At 45.9% G+C, this 20,457-nt stretch overlaps 1 protein-coding gene and 1 long non-coding RNA gene across 5 annotated transcripts in view; one reads left to right on the top strand and one right to left on the bottom strand.

Moving 5' to 3' along the window:
* Window positions 1-5,748, bottom strand: part of LOC122475242 — a 47,313-nt gene extending 41,565 nt beyond the window's left edge. For both annotated transcript variants that reach the window (XR_006295126.1, XR_006295125.1), the window contains exons 1-2: window positions 5,559-5,748; window positions 2,607-2,671 (exon numbers count right to left, since the gene is read on the bottom strand). This is a non-coding gene — a long non-coding RNA (uncharacterized LOC122475242). The remainder of the gene's footprint in view (window positions 1-2,606; window positions 2,672-5,558) is intronic.
* Window positions 5,749-5,832: 84 nt separating this feature from the next.
* AUH (AU RNA binding methylglutaconyl-CoA hydratase) overlaps window positions 5,833-20,457 on the top strand; it is a 353,212-nt gene continuing 338,587 nt past the window's right edge. For 2 of the 3 annotated variants that reach the window (XM_043567028.1, XM_043567030.1), the window contains exons 1-3: window positions 5,833-6,170; window positions 15,416-15,483; window positions 15,595-15,682. In XM_043567028.1, coding sequence (XP_043422963.1) covers window positions 15,481-15,483; window positions 15,595-15,682 — 91 coding nt within the window. In that variant the 5' untranslated portion in view covers window positions 5,833-6,170; window positions 15,416-15,480. The remainder of the gene's footprint in view (window positions 6,171-15,415; window positions 15,484-15,594; window positions 15,683-20,457) is intronic. The other variant, XM_043567033.1, reaches the window with a different exon arrangement.

Raw genomic sequence — 20,457 nt, 5'->3', positions numbered from 1 at the left:
CAGGCGCCCCCAATTGAATGGTTTTTAGGATATTCTTACAGTTATGCAACCATCGCTATTCAATTTTAGAACATCTCCATCACCCCCAAAGAAGCCACGTATACTTGATCATCCCCCAATGTCCCCATCCCTCCCAGCCTACATGGTGGCCTGTGTCTTCAGAGCCTAGTGTACATGTGCACGTATGTTTGTGTGTATGAGTCACACAAAAATGGCCACTAAGGGATTGGCAGGAGGAAGAGGCAGTATCTGGGAAATTATGACCACAGAGGATCTAATGCAGAGGGTAAGCTTTCCATAGAGGAGGATAACAGAGGAGTTTGGTCAAGTTCCCCACAGCTGGCAGTGGGAGGTGGGAAGGGTAGGGCAGAGCCCTGAGGATCACTTGAGAAAAGCAGATGATACAAGGTAACAATGAATAATTCGGATTCTAGAGTCGATTATTTGAGGCTTCGCTCTGTAATGTATAGCTATGTAACTCTCAGCAATTTAAAGCCTCAGTTTCCCTGTTTGTGCAACACCTATCTTTTGCCTCGTAGGTGGAGGGAGCTCATAGGCACATGTGGTCATTGTTGGTACTTATGAGTGGAACCTGCAAAATCTTGGTAGGGTGTGGAGTGCAGTGTCTGGTCAAGAGGCCTTCTCAGAGGGTGTCCCCTACCATACTGTTTCTGTGGGGACAATGTCCTCGGGTGAGGCTTACTGGAACCTTCCAAGACTTGGGGCATGGGGTTTATTGGGTTTGCCATTCAATCATTCCCTCTTGGAGGTGAGTATTCAGGGTAGGTGGGAAAGGGAGAGCTTCTGGAGGAAATCCACTCGGGAGACTTAGAGAACCCTTGAAAAACAAGACTATCTAAAAGCATTAAAAAGAGGCCCAAAGAAATTCAGAGGGGCTGTTGTGATTTTTATTTTGGTACTAAAGCACGCGTAAAATTTTGCACCCCTCTTTGAATGTACCGTGACCATTTTTTGTGCCTTAAAGTTATAAATACTTAAAATGCCTATTTAGTACTTAAAGAGCTCTACATTAAAATTAACACAACCATGTGACCTTGAACACAATCGTATACATATTCTTTCTATCATCGTCTCATAGTTTTATATCATAGAACATGTAGATTACAAGTGTACCTGTGTGTTGCTGTGTAGGTAGGTCATTAAGATTTAACAGGGTATACACAGTTTCTTTTAGAAAAACTTTTTTTTAACGTTTGTTCACTTTTGAGAGACAGAGAGAGACAGAGCACGAGTGGGGGAGGGGCAGAGAGAGAAGGAGACACAGAATCCGAAGCGGGCTCCAGGCTCCGAGCTGTCAGCACAGAGCCCGACGTGGGTCTCGAACCCACAAACTGTGAGATCATGACCTGAGCTGAAGTCGGACACTTAACCGACTGAGCCACCCAGGCGCCCCTATACACACTTTCTTGTACCTATCTTTTATGTTGTATCTTCAATCCTGAAGATATAATAGCAATCATTCCCAGGGAGCTTGCGTTGAAAGAGGTCTTCAGTTCACAGTCCCAACTGTTTCTTGTGAAACCTTTCACATTTTAAGGGCTTGTGAACCTTTAGCTCAGGATTCACCAAAATTTTGGCTTAAAAACATAAATTCAAAAACCCTGTGGCAGACTGTGTTCCTGACTATCTGTGATCCCCTTTGCACCCAGTGATACAATCGTAGCTGGGTACATGGTTGGCCCACACGAGGATGTTTTTTTAGGCCCATTTTGCTCCCAGGTGTGACCTGCGGAAAGGGGTAAAAGGGACAGGTGCCAACTCTAGAGCTGGGACGTCCCCTCATGTCGTCTGCCTTGCTGGGCCCAGGGAGCAGCCACTTCACACCTAGAGACGAAGGCCCCATGTCGAAGGCGGCAAAGCCATCCTACGTGTCCGGCCTGCTAACATTCTTGTCTAAGCCATCACATCCATGGGGTCTCTGATACAGTGGCCCAGCCTTTCCGCTAATATACTACTCGCTTGTCAATTGCTTGGGGCAAGATAGTTTTTCTTTGTAACACTTTACTTAGTTTTGAGAGAGTGCAAGCGGGGGAGGGCCGGAGAGACAGAGGGGGACGGAGGATGTGAAGTAGGCTCTGTGCTGTCAGCACAGCGCCCGACGCGGGGCTCGAACTCATGAACTGCGAGATCATGACCTGAGCTGAAGTCGGACTGAGCCACCCACGCGCCCCTCAGGCAAGATAGTTTTTAAAATATACTCTCCTTTTCCAAAAGTCCAGAGTTCCGCTTTGTTCCTCACATAGCTTTTGCTGGACTAGTTTGTCTCTCCACCCGTGGTTGGAAACATGTCGGCAAGTGTCCATTTTACCAGGGACACCTACGTTCTCCTGCGTGTTTTGTGCAACAGAGCTGTGTTCTACAAGGGGTGGCTTCTGCCATTCAGGCCTGGCTGTATTCTAAGAGCTCAGGGTTGGCCACTCTGAATCATACCCATTTCATATTACATAGAAGTAAGCCTTAGAAAAATGTCAAGGAGGTGGCAAATCAAAACGACTGTCAGCCGCGAGCTTGCTGGAGGCCAGGGGGCCAGTCCTATGGACAGATGGCAAGTAATAGTAACCGGATACCCAAAACTCCGGCCCTACCTTCCTCTCCCAAACTGATGCCTCTTGTGAATGGCTCCTACTCTGCTCCTGGTGCACATCTTTTACTGAAAAAGAGAAAGGAACAAGAGGGAATTAAATTTCATTGGGCGTCTTAACAGTTAGGGAGAGACTGTGCAAACGGTGATTCAGAACATGGGGATCGGAGTCAGATACATCAAGGTTCAAATTCCGGCTTCGCGACATACTAGCAGCAGAGTTGGATTAAGTAACTTGATCTCAGTGCCCTCATCTGCAAAATGGGGTAATAATACCAACTTCAAAGTTGTCTGGACATTAAGTAAAATAACGTGTCTAAATGTCTGAAGTGGACTAAGAAGGAAGCTGGTAAGTGGTAGTTAATAGTATCTAATCTCTTCTCGTTTCCTCATGCCAAAGATTTTGTATGCTGATTTCATCAAGCCTATAAAACACGGGCACAATCCCTCCCATTTTACAGATGAAGAAACTGGAGTTAAAGAACTCGTGAGTGGAAACAGATATCATACTAGCTGCATTACAAATGGAGAAATGGAAGCACAGAGTCTTTAAATAACTTGTGAAGCAATTATTGAGATCGGATCCAAAGCCGAGTGCGTCTGACTTGACATGCTGTAATGGTCATGGTGATATCTGTTATTTGCATCAGCTTTGAAGAACCAATCCTCACAGACTGGGACATGCTTACGACTGCTTTCAGTAAGAACCAGAGTCACAACTGTTCAGGAAGGAGCTAGAGTCTCTATGTTGCCTTCTATACCTTATGCCCTGCTCACCACAGTATAGCTGCCATCTGTCACCACACAACCCTCCTCCAGAACCAGCGACTATTATTCCCTACGCTGTGCAGTGTGGTAATTTCAGTGTGTAACATTCCTGGTTCTACAATAAAATCTTCTAGACGATCACTGTAATTAGATTCAATTATTGGGGCAAAAGAGAGATTACATAGCTCTTTAAAGCAACCAAACAGTAGTTCTCATCTACTTGCTTCTTTTTTAACAATTTTTTAATGTTTATTTATTTTTGAGACAGAGAGAGAGAGAGAACACGCGTGAGTGGGAGAGGGGCAGAGAGAGGGAGACGGAAACTGAAGCAGGCTCCAGGCTCTGAGCTGTCAGCACAGAGCCTGACGCGGGGCTCGAACCCACAAACTGCGAGATCATGACCTGAGCCGAGGTTGGACACTTAACCGACTGAGCCATCCAGGTGCCCCTACTTGCTTCTTTCTTTAATAATATATATATATTTTTTCAACGTTTATTTATTTTTGGGACAGAGAGAGACAGAGCATGAACGAGGGAGGGGCAGAGAGAGAGGGAGACACAGAATCGGAAACAGGCTCCAGGCTCCGAGCCATCAGCCCAGAGCCTGACGCGGGGCTCGAACTCCCGGACCGCGAGATCGTGACCTGGCTGAAGTCGAACGCTTAACTGACTGCGCCACCCAGGCGCCCCTATAATATTTTATTTAGCATCATAGCACTCAATTAAATTTTTTTTTATCTGTCTTTTAAAAAATGTGATGTTAGTTTCAGGTGTAAAACATAGTTATTTGGCAATTATATGAATCACAAAAGATCACCACAGTAAGTGTAGTTACTATCTGTTGCTATACAATGTTCCTACAGTATTATTGACTATTATCCCTGCCCTGCACTTTCTGTGACTTATCTGTTTTACAACTGGAAGTTTGTATGAGGTTGTATTACTTTAAGGTTTATTTATTTATTTATTCTGAGAGAGAGCAAGAGCAGGGGAGGGGCAGAGAGACAGGGAGAGAGAGAATCCCAAGCAGGCTCCACGTGGTCAGCGCAGAGCCTGACGCAGGACTCGATCTCAGCAGGAGAGATCACCATCTGAGCTGATATCAAGAGTCAGACGCTCAACCGACTGAGCCACCCAGGCGCCCCAAGATTATATTATTTTAAATAGCATTATGTCAGGTGTTCTGGAACACCTGTATTTGAATTTATAATCTGTTGATGAGCCAACATAAAGATATCAAAGTAATTAGCATCTAATAAAAGTGTACAATAATTTAGATTGTACAGTAATCCCAACAGCTGAGCTATAAATAAAATTCCTGAGTTTCTCAGCACCAAAGTGAACATGAGTATCAGAAAAGGGGAAAGATGAACTTTTTATCACTTAGGATTTTTTATGCTTACCAAAAGGGGTGTCAGATATACATTTTAAAATCATACATAACTTTTACACATACATGAAAAATCACTTCAATAAACTGATCAAGGTATTCCTGAAAAAAAACCAAAAACACGGAAAGGAAAGGGAAAGATATAAGAAGAAGCAAAGTTTTTCCTTGTCCTCTGCTTCAAGAGAAATTTCAGAAGTGGCACTTTACAGAAGGTAGAATAAAAGGTGCCCTCAACAGCAGCCGCACAGCAGATGCACTCATGGGACCCAGCTGGCTTTTTCTTTCCACTCTGGGCAGAGCTGAAGGTATATAACGTGGAAGAAGGTTTTGCTCAGGATCCAAACGTGTGGTCGACCTACGGCAGAAATGTGCGTGGCAGTGGGAGTATGCTCATAGCAGCACACTTTTCAAACAGTCCTCCTAAGCACACCTTGTCTTGGCTGAGATCGGAGAGAAACCAGGCAGGAGAACATTTCAAACTCCTCTGATGAACACCTACACGAGGAATTGACATTCTGCGCTTGAGGCCGAGGGGACAGCCATATGCTCTCAGTCCCGCCTCAGCAGACGGTTTGGCTTGAGCCCATTTTGTCAAGACCACGGTGCCTCACCAGGACTCTGCTTACCAGTCCACCTGCTGTTCCCACCCCCTTCCTGAACTCCGCGCAGCATGCCCTGAGGATGTTCACGGGCACGTTTAACGGATGACCTGTGCCTCTTACATACAGGGGTAAACGGGAGTCCGGCGCAGAGCTGCTACCCAGCCAGCCAAACGGGAGCTCAAACATTTCAGCTCACCTTTGCAGCTAAGCTGGGACCCCAGGGCGTATGCCGGGGAGAGCGTGGAGTTCTTATGGAACACGGTCTCCTAAACCGTTCCAAGCCTGGGAAAACTACTTCTTCCTGCCTTTGCTGGATGAGCCTTTACCGCGCGCGCCAGCCTGGGGAGGCCCGGGCCAGAGGCTCCCGGAACGCTCCGTCATCCGGTCTGGGCGGGGCGAGGCGGTGAGGGGGCGGGGCCTAGGCCGCGGACGGGCACCGGAGAGAGGCTCCGGGGGGCGGGACGTGGGCGTGCCCGGCGTGCGCGCGGCGGCGAGCGCGCGGCGGGGGCGGGGCGGCAGCCGCGGGCCCACGCCGTAAACATACAAGATGGCGGCGGCGGCGGCAGCGGCGCCTGGGGCCTTGGGCGCCTTGCAGGCCGGCCGCGCTCGCTTGGTGGCCGCTTGCTGTGCGCGGCTCGGCCCCGGGTGGAGGCTGCCCGGCTCCTTGACGGGCCCGCGGGTCGGCCCGGCGATGTGGGCCCGGGGCTGGGCGCCCGTGGCCGGGGCTCAGCCCCGCGAAGGGGCTACAGCTCTGAGGTGAAGACGGAGGACGAGCTGCGGGTGCGGTACCTGGAGGAGGAGAACCGAGGTGAGGGGCGCGGCGCTGGCGGCCGCGGGTCCTGGGAAGGGGTCGCAAGGTCAAGCGTCCGGGCTGACGTCAGCGTCTGTTGCGCGGCCGCGGTCGAGACCCCTCCCCTCCCCCACCCCAGCTTTGCACCCAGGTAGTGCTTTCAGTGCCTAAAGGTGTGCTCCGGAGCAGCTTACCTGTAAAAGTGGCCCCACTCAGCGCCGAAGACAGAAATGCAGCTTGCGCCCTCATCTCTAGACGAGCCAAGGTCAATAAACCGGTGTGTGATATTTGCTTCCAGGTTTTGTGCTGGCTGTGTAATCTGTCAACTCAGATATCGAGGGTGGAGGTGGTGGCGGGGGGGGGGGGCGGGGAGAGTTTCAGGAGCTGCAGTGAGAATGCACTTCATTCTGAAGAGTCTCACGTGTAAAGCTGTTCAGCCGCAGCGGTTTCTCCCCTAGTTTGTTTTAGAAAGTTAGTTTGGGGGACTGGATTCCGGTTCCCTTAAACAGTTTTCGGGCATGTTTTTGTGTTCCGGGTACCGCGCTAAGCCCTGGGGACCCAGTTGTGGGTGGTAACTGGTCTTGCCCTTGAGCTACCTGCGGCGGAGTGGACAGATGCATTGGCCGTACAGTACCGCGGGGGAGGGGGGGCGGGGAAGGGCTGGGAAGGACGGAACTGTCTGCCTGAGCTCGGTTCCTTTCCCTTGCCCACTTGGGTCGCGAAAGGTGGAATAGCGGCCTGCCAGGGGACCAGTCATTTATTTCGACGTGTAGTTATCGAGCACCTATCATCTGTTAAGCAGACGTGCAAAAGGAGTTAAGTCATGATTGCTGTTAGTATCTTCCAGCAGAGTGAGGGAGATACTGCTGACCCAAAGGCTTTGCTGACTTTGAATTTGGGGAGAGCTGAACGGCTGGAATACCCCCAAGAGGCTTGTGATCAGTAATGTTTGGGGATTGGAGGACTTGACAGGGGGATTCTGAGCATCGAGTTAGGGTTTTCCAGATGAACTGGGTTCCCAGCCATTCCTTACTAGGCAATAGAATTTGGGAGTAGTGCGGGTTCTTAGGCAAACTCTCTCTGTGCCTCAACTTTCACGTGCTTATAATAGGAAAAGTAATACCAACGTTGTATGGTGGCTGCGAAGATTAGATTAGGATGCTAATACAGATTGCCCACTAAGCGTCTAGCTCACAGTGGATGCTCATGGTGGAGTATGATGAGTTATTTCATTTGTTGTTTCTTACTCCAGCGACCAGAGCACGTTCAAAGACGTGGAATTGAACGTGTTGTGCTTTTTTTGGGGGAAATAACGTGGGGCCGTAGTGTAAGGACAGGCAGAATATTGAGAAATTCGGCTGGAAAGTAGATCGGGGCTGGGACGATTAGAGCGTTTTTGGGTAAGTTTTTGGGTCTTACTGGCATTTCAGTTATGTTAGGTGTACCTGCAGTACATTAGATACAGAGGTTGTCCGTTCCGCCAGTAAGGTGCGCCCAGTTCTGTATCGTCTGTATGATGGGGGAGCATGAGGCAGGCGGAGGGGCAAAGCCCAAGGTAGCACCCCCCTGTCCCCACCCCGGGTGGGATCTGTGTGATACTCCTTGGACACTCCCAGCTACCCAAGAACGAAGGGAAGGGGTTTAAGTGCTTGCCATGGTGATGAGGGAAACTAAGGCAAATGAAAAATGAAATTCCCTTACTGCCTATGGCCCATTGACAAGTCCTTGAAACCAGCAGAGTGACCTCCCTCTACCCTTTGCTAGGGGCAAAAGAGAACCTTAGCTTAACATTATCCCAACCTCGGGGATCCTGTAAGTCTACTTCCTTTATCTCAACTGCCCCAAGATGTATGCTGGCAATCATACTCCCAGCCTATACCCCCCCCCCCACCCCCACCCCATAGAGGTCTCATGACCGAAAGGTCTCATGACTGAGGTTTTATTGAATAGTAATAAATGGTGTTTCCCTAGCAACAGCTAGCCCCTCAAGGTCCTGGAAACCTCGCTTCCAAAATTCTTGAAGAGACTTACTCTATCCCTGACCCCCTCCCAACCTGAGGGTGTATAATGAGTTACCCATCAGGACCCCAGTGCAGCTCTTTCTGCCCATGGGTTCTGTCCCCATGCTTTAATAAAATCACCTTTTTGCACCAAAGATGTCTTCAAGAATTCTTTCTTGGCTGTCATCTCTGGACTCCACAAACCCCCATCACCCCAAAACTTCATCATATGTGACTTAAATGAATGCGAGTTGAAAGTACACTTTCACAAAATGACTGGAAAGTCCTTAAGTTAGGATCAACTGGATTAAGGAGAAGAAATCAAAGCATATGAGACAATTCAAGAAATTCAGATGTTTACAGTTACCCAAAGTGTAAAGATCCACTATTAGGAAATCATGGCTTCTTAAGAAAACGGACCCCGCTTCCTTCGAAAGTTGGCAGGGATGACCACTCAGGCTTGGCTAACATGATAAATGCTGTGCTTTACTGGTGAACCAGCAATAAGCAGTGCAAAGAAAAACATGAGGTCAAGGAATCCGCAGGTCGAGGAGTCTCCCGATGCCTTTGCTTCTCTTGGAGGCTCTCAGCAGCCTCTGACACGAGGAGCCGCAGATTGTCCTTTGCCCTCTTGAGGCCGGTGGCGGGGAGTGAGTGCAGAATATGTGAGCTATATTAGCACTTCTCTGCTGTCTGGGTTCTGTGTTTGTTGGGGAAACGTGGTTATATAATCACGTTTCCTTAGCAGTGATTTCTTGTACTGTTGTCCGGGGCACCAGGAGTTCTAGAACACCAGTCCTCGCCCCGGTCTACGAAGGCATCTCCTTAGGCCGGCTCCTGCCAGTCATTCTCCTTCCCAGTTTATTGTTCACGCTGGTGCCTGGGGTTCCTGTTTTCTAGGCCAAGGATGACTGCTCTGCTCCATTAGAGACTTCTAGTGGCTCCCAGTTGCCTGCAGGCTCCTCTCCAGTCTGCCTTTAGCTGAGTCTAAGCTTTGACCTTTCCCGCTCTTTTCTTTCTGCTTTTGCATGCACCTCCTGGAATGAAATAACTTCTCTCTTCCCCTTTCTAAACTTCTCCCAGTCTGGCAAGCTTCTACTCATAATTGTGACCCATTTCAAGTTTTTTTTTTAATGTTTATTTTTGAGAGACAGAGACAGACAGAGACAGACAGCGGGAGCAGGGGAGGGGCAGAGAGAGAGGGACACACAGAATCCGAAGCAGGCTCCAGGCTCTGAGCCGTCAGCACAGAGCTCCATGCGGGGCTTGAACACAAGAACGGTAAGACCATGACCTGAGCCCAAGTCGGACGCTTAACCGACTGAGCCACCCAGGGGCCCCCATTGTGACCCATTTCAGAGATCATCTTTGTGAACCGCGTTGGAAAAACTTCTGGCAGAAATAGAACAAATAAGCATCCTTGTCATGCAAGGCATCCTTGATGCCTGCTCCTTGCTTACCGTTCGTATCCAGGTTATCAAGACTTCCTGAGTGTCTTTGAAACCTTTCCACTTTCCTCCACGTGCTTCCTTACCAACACGGCTCTTGTCCGAGCCAGCACCGTCTCCCAGGCGGACTGTCGCCGGGTCGGCTGGCTGGTCTTCCTACATCTACTTACTTTTCATTTTCAGCAGATTGATTTCTGTCATGTATTTTTCTCATGTTTTTAACAACATATTTTCATACGTTTTATGGCTGGGAATTATGTTGATAAACATGTATATTAAGATGTATATATTTTTAAATCTTTACTGACCCATAGTCCCATACCACAAAATTCAGAGTGTACAGTTAATTTCAGTGTGTGTAGAGAGTTGTGCAAACATCCCCACAATCCAACTTTGCAACATTTTTATCAGTCCAGAGAGAAGCCCTGTTTTCTTTAGCCACGACTCTCCATTCTCATACCCTGTCTCCCCCCAGAATAGGACCCATTTGTCTATTTTCTCTCTCAGTAGCTTTGTGTATGTTGGACATTTCATATGAGGAAATAATTTATGGTTTTTTGTGGATTTTTCCACTGAGCATTATGTTTTCAAGGTGGATCCCTGTGGTAGCACGTATCGGTACCTCATCTCTTTTTATGGTTCGATGACATTCCATTTTTTGGGTAGATCAGACCACAATTTGTTTATTCATCATTCATACACATTTCGGTTGTTTCCACTTTTGGGGTATTGTGGACAACGTTGCTTAGAAAATTCGTGTACAGTTTTGTGGGCGTTTCATTTCCATACAGTGGAATTGCTGGGTTCTCTGGTAATTCCGTGATTAGCATATGGATGAACTACCAGACTTTTCCAGCGTGGCTGCGGCATTTCGCATTCCCACCAGCAAGGCCTCAGGACTCCCCTTTCTGTACCTCCTGGTCAATACTTGTGGTCATTGTGCTTTTTGATTGTAGTCCTCCTGGTGCATTGGAAGTGACATTTCCTTGTGGCTTTGTTTTGGGGTTCCCTAATGGTGCATGATGTTGCATATCTTTTCATGTGTTTTTTGGCCACGTGTGTATCTTCTTTACAGAAACATCTCAAATCTTTGCCCGTTTTTTTTTTTTTTTTTTAATCTGGGTTTGTCTTTTTATTGTTGAATTGTGAGAGTTTTTAATATATTATGGATATAAGTCCCTTATCAGATAAATGATTCGTAAAAAAATTGTTTTTTTTCACTTAAAAAAATGTTTTATTTCTGAGAGAGAGAGAAAGAGAAAGAGAGAGTGCGCAGGGGAGGGAGGGGCAGAGAGAGAGAGGGAGACACAGAATCTGAAGCAGGCTTCTGGCTCTGAGCTGTCAGCACAGAGCCCGATGCGGGGCTGGAACTCAGGAGCCGTGAGATCATGACCTGAGCTGAAGTCGGACGCTTAACCGACGGAGCCACCCAGGTGCCACCATTTTTTTCACTTTTTAATGGTATATTTGGAAGGAGCTAGGTTTGTATGTGGTTTATCGGAGATATTCTTTCTGTCACTGGTTTTCAGTACTTTGTATATTACATGTCCTGTAATTACATGTCCTGTTTAGTAACAATAGCTAAATTATTGAAGTTTACAAAACTTCTAAAGTAAAAATATATGCACATGGTGGTAAAATCAAACAATGAAAGCACCGTGGGAGGGTACCACCCCTTTGTTTTCAAGACATTAACCATTTCTTGCATTCTTGCTGTGAATGGTAATCTTATCCACCGTTCTTATTTTTTATTCCATCGAATGGATATGCCACATTTTGTTTCTACTTTTTAGATGTGAAGAACGCTGCTGAACACCAGGGTATAGCCATTTGTTTGAACATATGTGCTCCTTTCTCTTGGGTGGATACCTAGGAGTAGAATCAACGGGCCGTGTGTCGTTTTTGGAGGATCTGCCACGCGGTTTCCCACAGCAGCTGCACCATTTTCAGGTGTCACCAGCAGTGCCCCAGGGGTCCTGTTTCCCCACACCCTCGCCAGCACTTGTTTCCACGGTTTTCCATCGTGGCCGACCTGCTGGCGGTGAAGCGATGCCTCGTTGTGGTTTTGATTTGCTTTTCCCTAATGACAAATGATGTTGCTTGTTGGGCGTTTGTGTATCTCCCTTAGAAATCCGCATTTAAACCTTTTGCCCATTCGTTTATCTTTTTGTGGTGGGTAGTAAAAATTGTTTTATAATCTGGATATTAACCTCGTGTCAGATGTATGATCTGCAAATATTTTCTATTCTGCGCGGTTTTTTTTTTCACTGTTTCTTGAGAGTTTTGATGAATTATGATTTACCTGTTCTGTTGCTTGTGGTTTTGTTGTCCTATTTAAGACACTGTTGCCTGGCCCAAGGTCCTGAAGATGTGGAACTGTGTTTCCTTCTGAGAGAGTCACAGTTTTAGCTCTCACACTATGTCTCAGATCTGTTTTGAGATAATTTTTACACGTGGTGTGAGGACCGGGTCCAATTTCATTCTTTTGCGGGCTAATACCTAGTTGTCCCACTGCTATTTATTGAAAAGACTGTTCTTTTAGCATTGAATGGTCTCTGTACCTTTTCCACAAGCCAGGTGACCATAAGCGTACGTGTTTATTTGTGGACTCGGTTCAATTCCGTTGGTCTGTATGTCTGTTCTCATGCCAGTAGCACACTGGTGTTTTTGTTTTTGGTTTTGTTTTGTTTTTTTTCTGTAGCTTTGTAGTAAGTTTTGAAATTAGGAAGTGTCCTGATTAAGTCCTTCAACTAAGACTTCAAACTTAGTTTTTCTTTTTCAAGATTGTTTTGACTCTTTGGGGTTAATTCCAATTCCATTTTCCTCTTTCCAATTCCATTTGATTGGTTTTGTATATTTTTTCAAATTATTGATATGTACAAAAATTCATATACAGAGGGAAGGACGTGACCTTGTGTAGTTCAGATATGTAATTGGAAAGAAAATGTACTATTTCTCAAGTTTTTAAAATTCTGAAGGTTTCAATATTTACATCTGTCCCTAATTCCGTGTGTGTAATTTTGTATTCTTTTACTTACAGGGGCTCCTTAAATTTTAGAAACTTCAGTCCCTGCCAACCCTGGATTCTACCTGGTCACAGTTTCAAGATGCTCCTTAACATTTTCCAAATGTCTTCTAAGAGGTTTTTCATCCCATTGAGGTCTGCTGTTGTGAACAAACTGGTGTTAGTGCTTTGGCCAGGCAGTTAATAGGGACGATATTTTTTAGGAGTATCTGTTAAAATTAAGAATGCACACCTAGACTTTCTACTTCTTGATACTTGTCAGAAATACTTACACACCTGTGGAAAGGAAACCTTGAAGAATGTTTATTGCAGCATTGTAGGATTTAGGAAAATTCAGGATTGTAGGACTTAGGACAGTTTAGGAATGGTTTGTTTTATTTTATTGCTTTTCTTTTCTTTTTTTAAGAAAAATTCAGGAACAGTTTAAATGCTCATCAAATGAAGCTAAATAATGGAAATTCATTTCACAGAATGTTATTCGTTAAAAAGAATATCTTGATAAAGTTCTTTATGGCTGAATTAAGAAGATAAAGGAAATATGTGTGACCCATTTATGTAGATCAGCACCAGCAGAAGATACTCTCCGATCTCATTTATGTTCAATATCAACCATGATCAAAGCCGTAGCACACCACTCTTTATTTCTGTATGGAAATACATTTTCTAGAAGCTTCCATATCAACAGATCATGGTAATACTCTACCGCATCAAAGCGTGTTAGGAGGAACAATAATCATTGAACGCTTACGTTGTAAACTTTACGTCTGTTTTATCACTGATGCTCACTTACACCAGTCCCACAGAGTTGGGAACCATTCGTATCTTAACAGAGTAAGAAACTGAAGGTCAGGGGGGTTAGTTAAGTAACTTGCCCAAGGTCACACAGCTAGTAAGCATTGGCCCGGGAGTTCAGCGCTAGCAACCAGACCTCAGAGCCTGCGTTCTTAGCCTCTATGTACCCTTAGAGTTGATACCTACGTGGATGTCTCAAAGGCACGTCAGATTCACTTGAATTCAAAACCAAATTCGTGAACTCTCGCCCTTTCCACCCTCACCTTGGTTCTTGTTTTTTTATGGTTCTGTCTTGAAATGTCATCTGTCATCCAACAGCTGAAGTGAAAACCTCGTAGACGCTCCTGACACGTTCCGGTGCGGTCAGTTCTCAGTCCGGTCAATCACTAACTCGCTGAAATTCTACTTCTTGAACCCTCTTGCTTCCTGTCCTGACTCTGTTGACCTCAGCTAAACCTGTTCTCTCTTGGCTGAACTGCAGCCCCCGTATCTTAATGGTTCTGGTCAGAAGTTACTGGAGCACCATTTACAGCATGTAAAGCATTTCGAATTGCACATTTTTTATCGTTTGTCGTCCTTCCTAGACTCAAGTTCCCTGAGGGCTGAGCACCGTAATGTGTATTCGACACAGCTGAATAAATGACGCGTCTAGTCTTACCCAGTGGGTTTTGTTCGTGAGGAAGCGGAAGCTTGAACACTGTAGCCGCGTCCTTCATTCAGCTGTGGAGGTGGTTGGCGGTCTGGCTTCCCCGAGGCCCAGTTTCTTCCTTCTCTCCAATAGGATGAAAGTAGTGTCCACCTCTTGGGTTGTGTGGGCATCACGTGACTCGATAAACATAAGGCCCTGGGAACAGTGTCAGCAAGTGCTCAGTGACAGCTCTTGTCCTTGAGTGGGGGGCCTACCCGAGGTCAGTCCGGGGTTTAATGCAGACCCTGCCCCACATCCAGGTTCTTTCTGATTTTCTCCATGCTGAGAGCATTTAGAATTCTTGAAAATTTATTCTGTGAGTGAAATTTATCTTTGTACTTTCTTTGCAAAGTAGGTTTGCACAATGTCTTGCATAGAGAAGACGTGTGTACATGTTGTCTTCAGTGTAACTTAGTAACAAATAAGGGTCATACCCCCTCCACCCCCACCCCCAAAGAGGTGGAAGGCATTCCTGTTACACAGGGAACCTTTGTGCTCACCCCGGGGACAGGTAAGGTCAAGTACAAGCTCTGTAGGGCTCTGAACGCAAATGTTTCGGAAGCAAATAAATAAAGGATTTTAAGCAGGGGGTGGATTCTATGCATAATTGTTCTTGGGAAATTGATCAGACTGAAGCAGTTGGAATGGGAGGCTGGTCTGAGTCAGGAACCTCAGGAGGGAGAGCGCAACTTCCTGGGGAGTGAACTCTGCTTTTCTAGACTGAGGCTGAATCACTGGTTGGACTTGTGAGTGGACGCGCCTTCAGGTTGAGTGTGGGGGACAGAGTCAGGAGAGAAACCTGGGATGGAGATACTGAGGACAGGATGACAGACAGCGTGAGTGAAGATACAAGCCGAAAAGCTGATCTGCAGGGCCTGCCTGTGACAAGGGTTTGTCAGCTGTTTCTTCTGCGTGCACTTGAAGGTGATGAAACCATATTTTAGACAGTGTTCTGTAGCGGAGGATTCTTCTCACCCATGAGCGACTTTAGTACAATGTGCGGATTATCTTGGTGGTGCTTAGGAAGGGATGAATTGAAAGCATCACGATGTTGTAAAGTTCTCCTCTAACAGGCAGAAGAGGTGGGCATTGATTACTAGACTGATTTTACAGGTTACGTACATCTACCACAGTCTTCAAAAATGTGCTTATCTTGAAAAGGAGGGTAAACACAAAAATCAGGACGAAGCTCTTGGCGTGACCCTCAAGGAAGGGGCAGATTTCCTCAGTCCCAAGTCCACTAGCTGTGTGTGTGGGAGTCTGTGCCCTGCGAGTTCACTAACTCCGGTGTGCCTTTTTTTCTTGACTAGGAATTGTGGTGCTTGGAATAAACAGAGCTTATGCCAAAAACTCATTCAGTAAAAATCTGGTAAAAATGGTGAGTGTAAACATTAAACTGTCTGCTTCTAATATTAAGATGCAGTGTTGACGTCAACCTGAAAGTGATTTTTCCTCTTTGTTTCTCCTTGCCCTCCCTGTATCTGTTTAGCTCTCAAAAGCTGTGGATGCTTTGAAATCTGATAAGAAAGTACGGACCATAATAGTCAGGAGCGAAGTTCCAGGGATATTCTGTGCTGGTATGTAAATAAATCTTATTATGAAATTGACTTTCCCTCAGTGATCACTGTTTTCCTTTAAAAAGCGTTCTGTGATTTGAGTCGCATTACCGACAATTTCTTTGTTTTTACTGTTTTACAAGAGAAAAAATGCTTTGTCTGTATCAGTTGAGAAACTTTGGCAACATGTTGATTGTTGGGGAAGTTGAAAACATAATTTGAGCCATTAAAGTATTTATAATAATGCACAGTGCTTATGAAAGATCAGCTGGGAGGGAAAAGTTGAGTCTCCTCCCTACAACCTTGTGCCCTGTATTTGTTGGTCAAAAAATGCTTTGAGTAGCAGATGTAGACATGTGCTTTGAAGGGTGTTTGAAGTAGCACCTACTTAAGTATGTGTCCACGGATTGTATTTTTAAATTGGCATCCACCGCAGCAAAAGGTATGATGAATTTTTCCCCCCGGTTGTACTGTATTACCAACAGCTAAAGACTGAGTCGTCCTGCATTTTTCGTGTTTGTAATTATTTCTACGCCCTGAGATTGAATGAATCTTTTCCAATTAGTAAAACTAGTAAAAGCTGCAGACGATTAAGGCAAATGCTGATAACATGCAGTATCATCGTCGTTTACCAACAAGCAGATGAACGTAGAAGTTGGCTGAAGCATAAACGTTTTTTTTTTTTTTTCCAGTAAAAATAGAAATGAGATAATCCCCTGCAGATAATTAAGCATTTGAGGGAATGACCTACGGTGCTTCATTCATTCAGCGAGTACCGAACCCGTCGAGTACCCCCAGCACGATGCTGGGAACACAACACTACTTAAGACGACAAGTTTCGGGAGGTGTCTTTGTTGTGGCCAGTACTCATCAGTTTCGTTCTTAAGAGTCCTCAGGCGTTCGGGCTTCAGCCTCTGTGGCTTCCACCTTAAAGTACTGCAGAACTTTGTGGTATTGAGGAAACATTCCGTGTAAATGAGTTCTGTTGTGGCTTTCGGTGGAACGTGGGACGCCTGACAACGTTAGTTTGACTGCACTTGGGTAGTGGGGGGGGGTGTGGGAGGGGGATGGTTTTCCCGAGCTGCCTGGGTGAGGGCCTGGGTGAGGGCGTTCTAGCCATCTTCACCCCGTCACCGCAGGGAGCACTGTCTGCCAGGGAGGGGAGGGCGGGGGAAGCTGGCCACCCCCCCCCCCCCCCCCCCCCCCCCCGGCACACTGCGGTGGCCGCTGCACCAGAGCTGCTTGTTTTTGTGAGGGCTTCGCGTACAATTAACCAAATGTGGAGGACTCGCCCTGAGACAGTTAGGACCGTCGTTATCTGTGAGTCTAGGACCAGGTGAATATGTGTCCAGGTGACTGAGGCTCACACGTGGCGATGGCCGTCCCCGCACTTAGGACCTCTGAGGGCTGCTGGGGCCTCGTTGGGAAGAGGGACGCAGAGCGGTCTGGGGGCCTCCGAGGAAGGTGCAGTGGTAGGAACGTTTGAGCGGTGACAGTGACACTGTGAAGGCAGGAGGGAAGTGGTGTTACTGTCTCCTGGTAATGGGCCTGGTCACTGTAACACTGTGGCTGCTGCTAGATTTCTTCGTATTTTACCTGTTCCTTTGCTGCCCATTTGGTTTGCTTCACGTCGTTAATATTCTTTGGAAAAGGCTTAACGTTTAGTACAGTTTGCAGCTCTTTTTTTATAGGTCGACTTTTTGGGGACATACAAAATCATATACCAAATGCTTCTTACCAGATTAACAAGTTAGCCTTGAATACTGTTTTTTTAAGGGTTAATCAGATTTATTTTCTTTGCTGTATGTGCTTTGTAACTTTTGCATGATCAGGATAATCTTCTATATATTTTAACTCATGAGATTTGTCACTCGTTTTTTTAAGTTTATTTTGAGAGAGCAAGTGAGTGTGCAGAGAAGGGGCAGAGGGAGAGGGATGGAGAGAGAGAGAATCTCACGCAGGCTCTGGGCTGTCAGTGCAGAGCCTGATGCGGGACTCTGTCTCATGAACCATGAGATCATGACCTGAGCTGGAATCGAGTTGGACGCTTAACCAACTGAAACACCCAGTCGCCCCTGTTACTGTATTTTGTTAAAAAAAACCAAAAAACAAAACCCAAAAACCAATGTTTGAATTGTAGGAGAAATTGGGGCAAGTCATTTATTTTAGTAACTCAGTGTATATAGTGGAGCCGTTCGTTCAGATTTCTCTGAAAGGTTTTTTTCCCTACGTATATTTGAGAGATAGGTCTGTCATTATTAATATGTTATTATGTCATTATGGTAATGATATGTCATTATTAATATGGACGATAATTATAAGTCCAGATAAGTAAAATGTTTTTGCATAGTTAAAATGAATGCTTAAATTTATCCTGGTTTTATCACCAATATAAAAGTCTGAATTTAGTCAGGCCTCGTTTATTATTGTTGAAGAATACAGACTTTCAAAAATGAGAGGTTTAATTTCTGTTCTGGAGTAGTAACATTCTAAAACAAAATGCTTGAAAACAGTGTCCTCATTTACTGATTATTCTCTTAGCCCCCCCCCCCCCCCCCCACCTTGCCACCCAGTCCCTCCGTCTCCCTCCCCTTTTTCCCCCTTGGAGGTTTCTGTTCTCTTCTCCATCCATCTGTATCCCAGGGGCATGTGTTTGTTTCCCAAAACCTAAGGCTTATGAAGTGGTCTTGCCTCCGATTTCTTGAGGACAGGAACTCCTTTTTTTTCTTCTTTGGAGGTCATCGTTGTGCTCGGGGAACTGGGCCGGAAGGGGGACTCAGCGTGTACTTGCTGAGATTAACCCGCCTTTTCCCCGTGAGTCAGGGGCCGCTGGATGGTGTGCGGCGTCTCTGAGTTGTCTTCCACCGCCCCCTGTGCCCTGATCGTGTCTCTGGCCCCTGACTTCTGCTCATTCTTTTTACGTCCTTTTCCTAATACGCCAGAAAGCAGATGAGTAAGCACCATGAAAGCAATCCCTAGGTGCCCTGGAGGTTGGATGGAGTGATTTCTGACTTCCCCTTTAAATAGACTGTTTTAAACTCAATAACCGTATTTCGCTTACATTCCAATTTTTAAAATAAAGTTTTATATAAAAAAAAAAAATAGGCGGTAGGTCAAAATGCATACAAAATGTATGAAATGTATACAAAGAGAGAAGTCCCACCCTTACCCCCTGCTCATTCTTCTAATAAAAATATGAATTTTTATTAGACTCTTTTCAATCCTTCCAGTATTTCACTGTACAGATGCAGGCAGATACGCACACTGATACAAGGAGGCACTATTTAAAGTGACCTGGGGACTGTGGTAGCCCGTGGGAAGCGCGTGTTGAGAGAGGGAGCGGCGTGTGTAGGATGTCAGGCCGTTAGACTGGAGCTGTGCACGCGGCTCTGGTGAGATGGTGGCCTAGGAGCCCTGTGTTCTTGTCGCCACCGCCACGCTGTCTGTAAAATAATTATCTTACAGTAGCGAGTTGTATCAAGTAAATAAATATATATGAAATAAGTAAATTTGGAAAAAGAAATCACCAGGTATATTAGTATGTTTTGGTTTTGGCTCCTGAAATTGTGCCATTAACTGAGTTTCTGAATTATTTTTTAAAAAAAAAATTTTTTTTTTTTTCAACGTTTATTTATTTTTGGGACAGAGAGAGACAGAGCATGAACGGGGGAGGGGCAGAGAGAGAGGGAGACACAGAATCGGAAACAGGCTCCAGGCTCCGAGCCATCAGCCCAGAGCCCGACGCGGGGCTCGAACTCACGGACCGCGAGATCGTGACCTGGCTGAAGTCGGATGCTTAACTGACTGCGCCACCCAGGCGCCCCGAGTTTCTGAATTATTGTTACAACAATAACAGTACTGTTGCTGGAGCATTTTTAGAGTAAGAGGACTTTACAGAACAAGTCAGATGCCTTCATTGTACAGAATCCCTGTGAGGTTAAGGGCCTGGTTGAAGGTGGTGGCTCAGCTGGAACTACTCCTGACCCCTAGGGCAGGTGGTGGTTGGTGTTTTGACCATACCAGTGACTTCTAATCCTTTGGAGCATGAGGTCTCTCTTTTAAATTCTGAACATTTCGCGTACACAGGCATCATAGTGGTGCTACGTTGATTGAGAAGTTCTGTGATGTCAGAATGCCACTCTGGGTTTAGCAGTGTTTTTAAGTGAATCTTCTGTTATTCACAGTGGCATCTAGATAGAGGAAAAAGTGTAATTATCTTGGCTGTGCAAGCTGTTTCCGGTACATACGTGTTTTCAGATACCATGCCATATCCTCAGCACGACTCCAGCTTGGGAATCACTGAAGCATACGCTTCCTTGTGGGTTAGACACCCCGCTTCTGGGTTCACAGCTCGCCCGTTCTTCTCTTAGAATACTGAGACCTGTCATCTTGATAGTCCAAGTTCACGTGAAGCCCGGGCTGTGTAGATTAGATCAGAGATCGGCCAAACTGTGTGCTGTCTTCCCTGCACAGTCTACATATTATTTATTCATTTAAAATGGAAAAAAAAATTTTTTTAATGTTTTTATTTTATTTTTGAGAGAGAGAGAGCGAGCATGGGAGGGGCAGAGAGAGAGGGAGACACAGAATTGGAAGTAGGCTCCAGGCTCTGAGCTGTCAGCGCAGAGCCGGACGCGGGGCTCCAACCTGTGAACCACGAGATCATGACCTGAGCCAAAGTTGGACGCCTAACTGACCTAGCCACTCAGGCACCCCGTTCATTTAAAATGTTTATCTTACACACATACGTTTCTTACACACATACACACACAAAGGAAAGCGGAAATACTTCTGTT

Source organism: Prionailurus bengalensis, chromosome D4 (assembly GCF_016509475.1).
Source record: "Prionailurus bengalensis isolate Pbe53 chromosome D4, Fcat_Pben_1.1_paternal_pri, whole genome shotgun sequence".
Lineage (NCBI taxonomy): Eukaryota > Metazoa > Chordata > Mammalia > Carnivora > Felidae > Prionailurus > Prionailurus bengalensis.
This window is presented reverse-complemented; position numbering and strand designations above follow the sequence as displayed.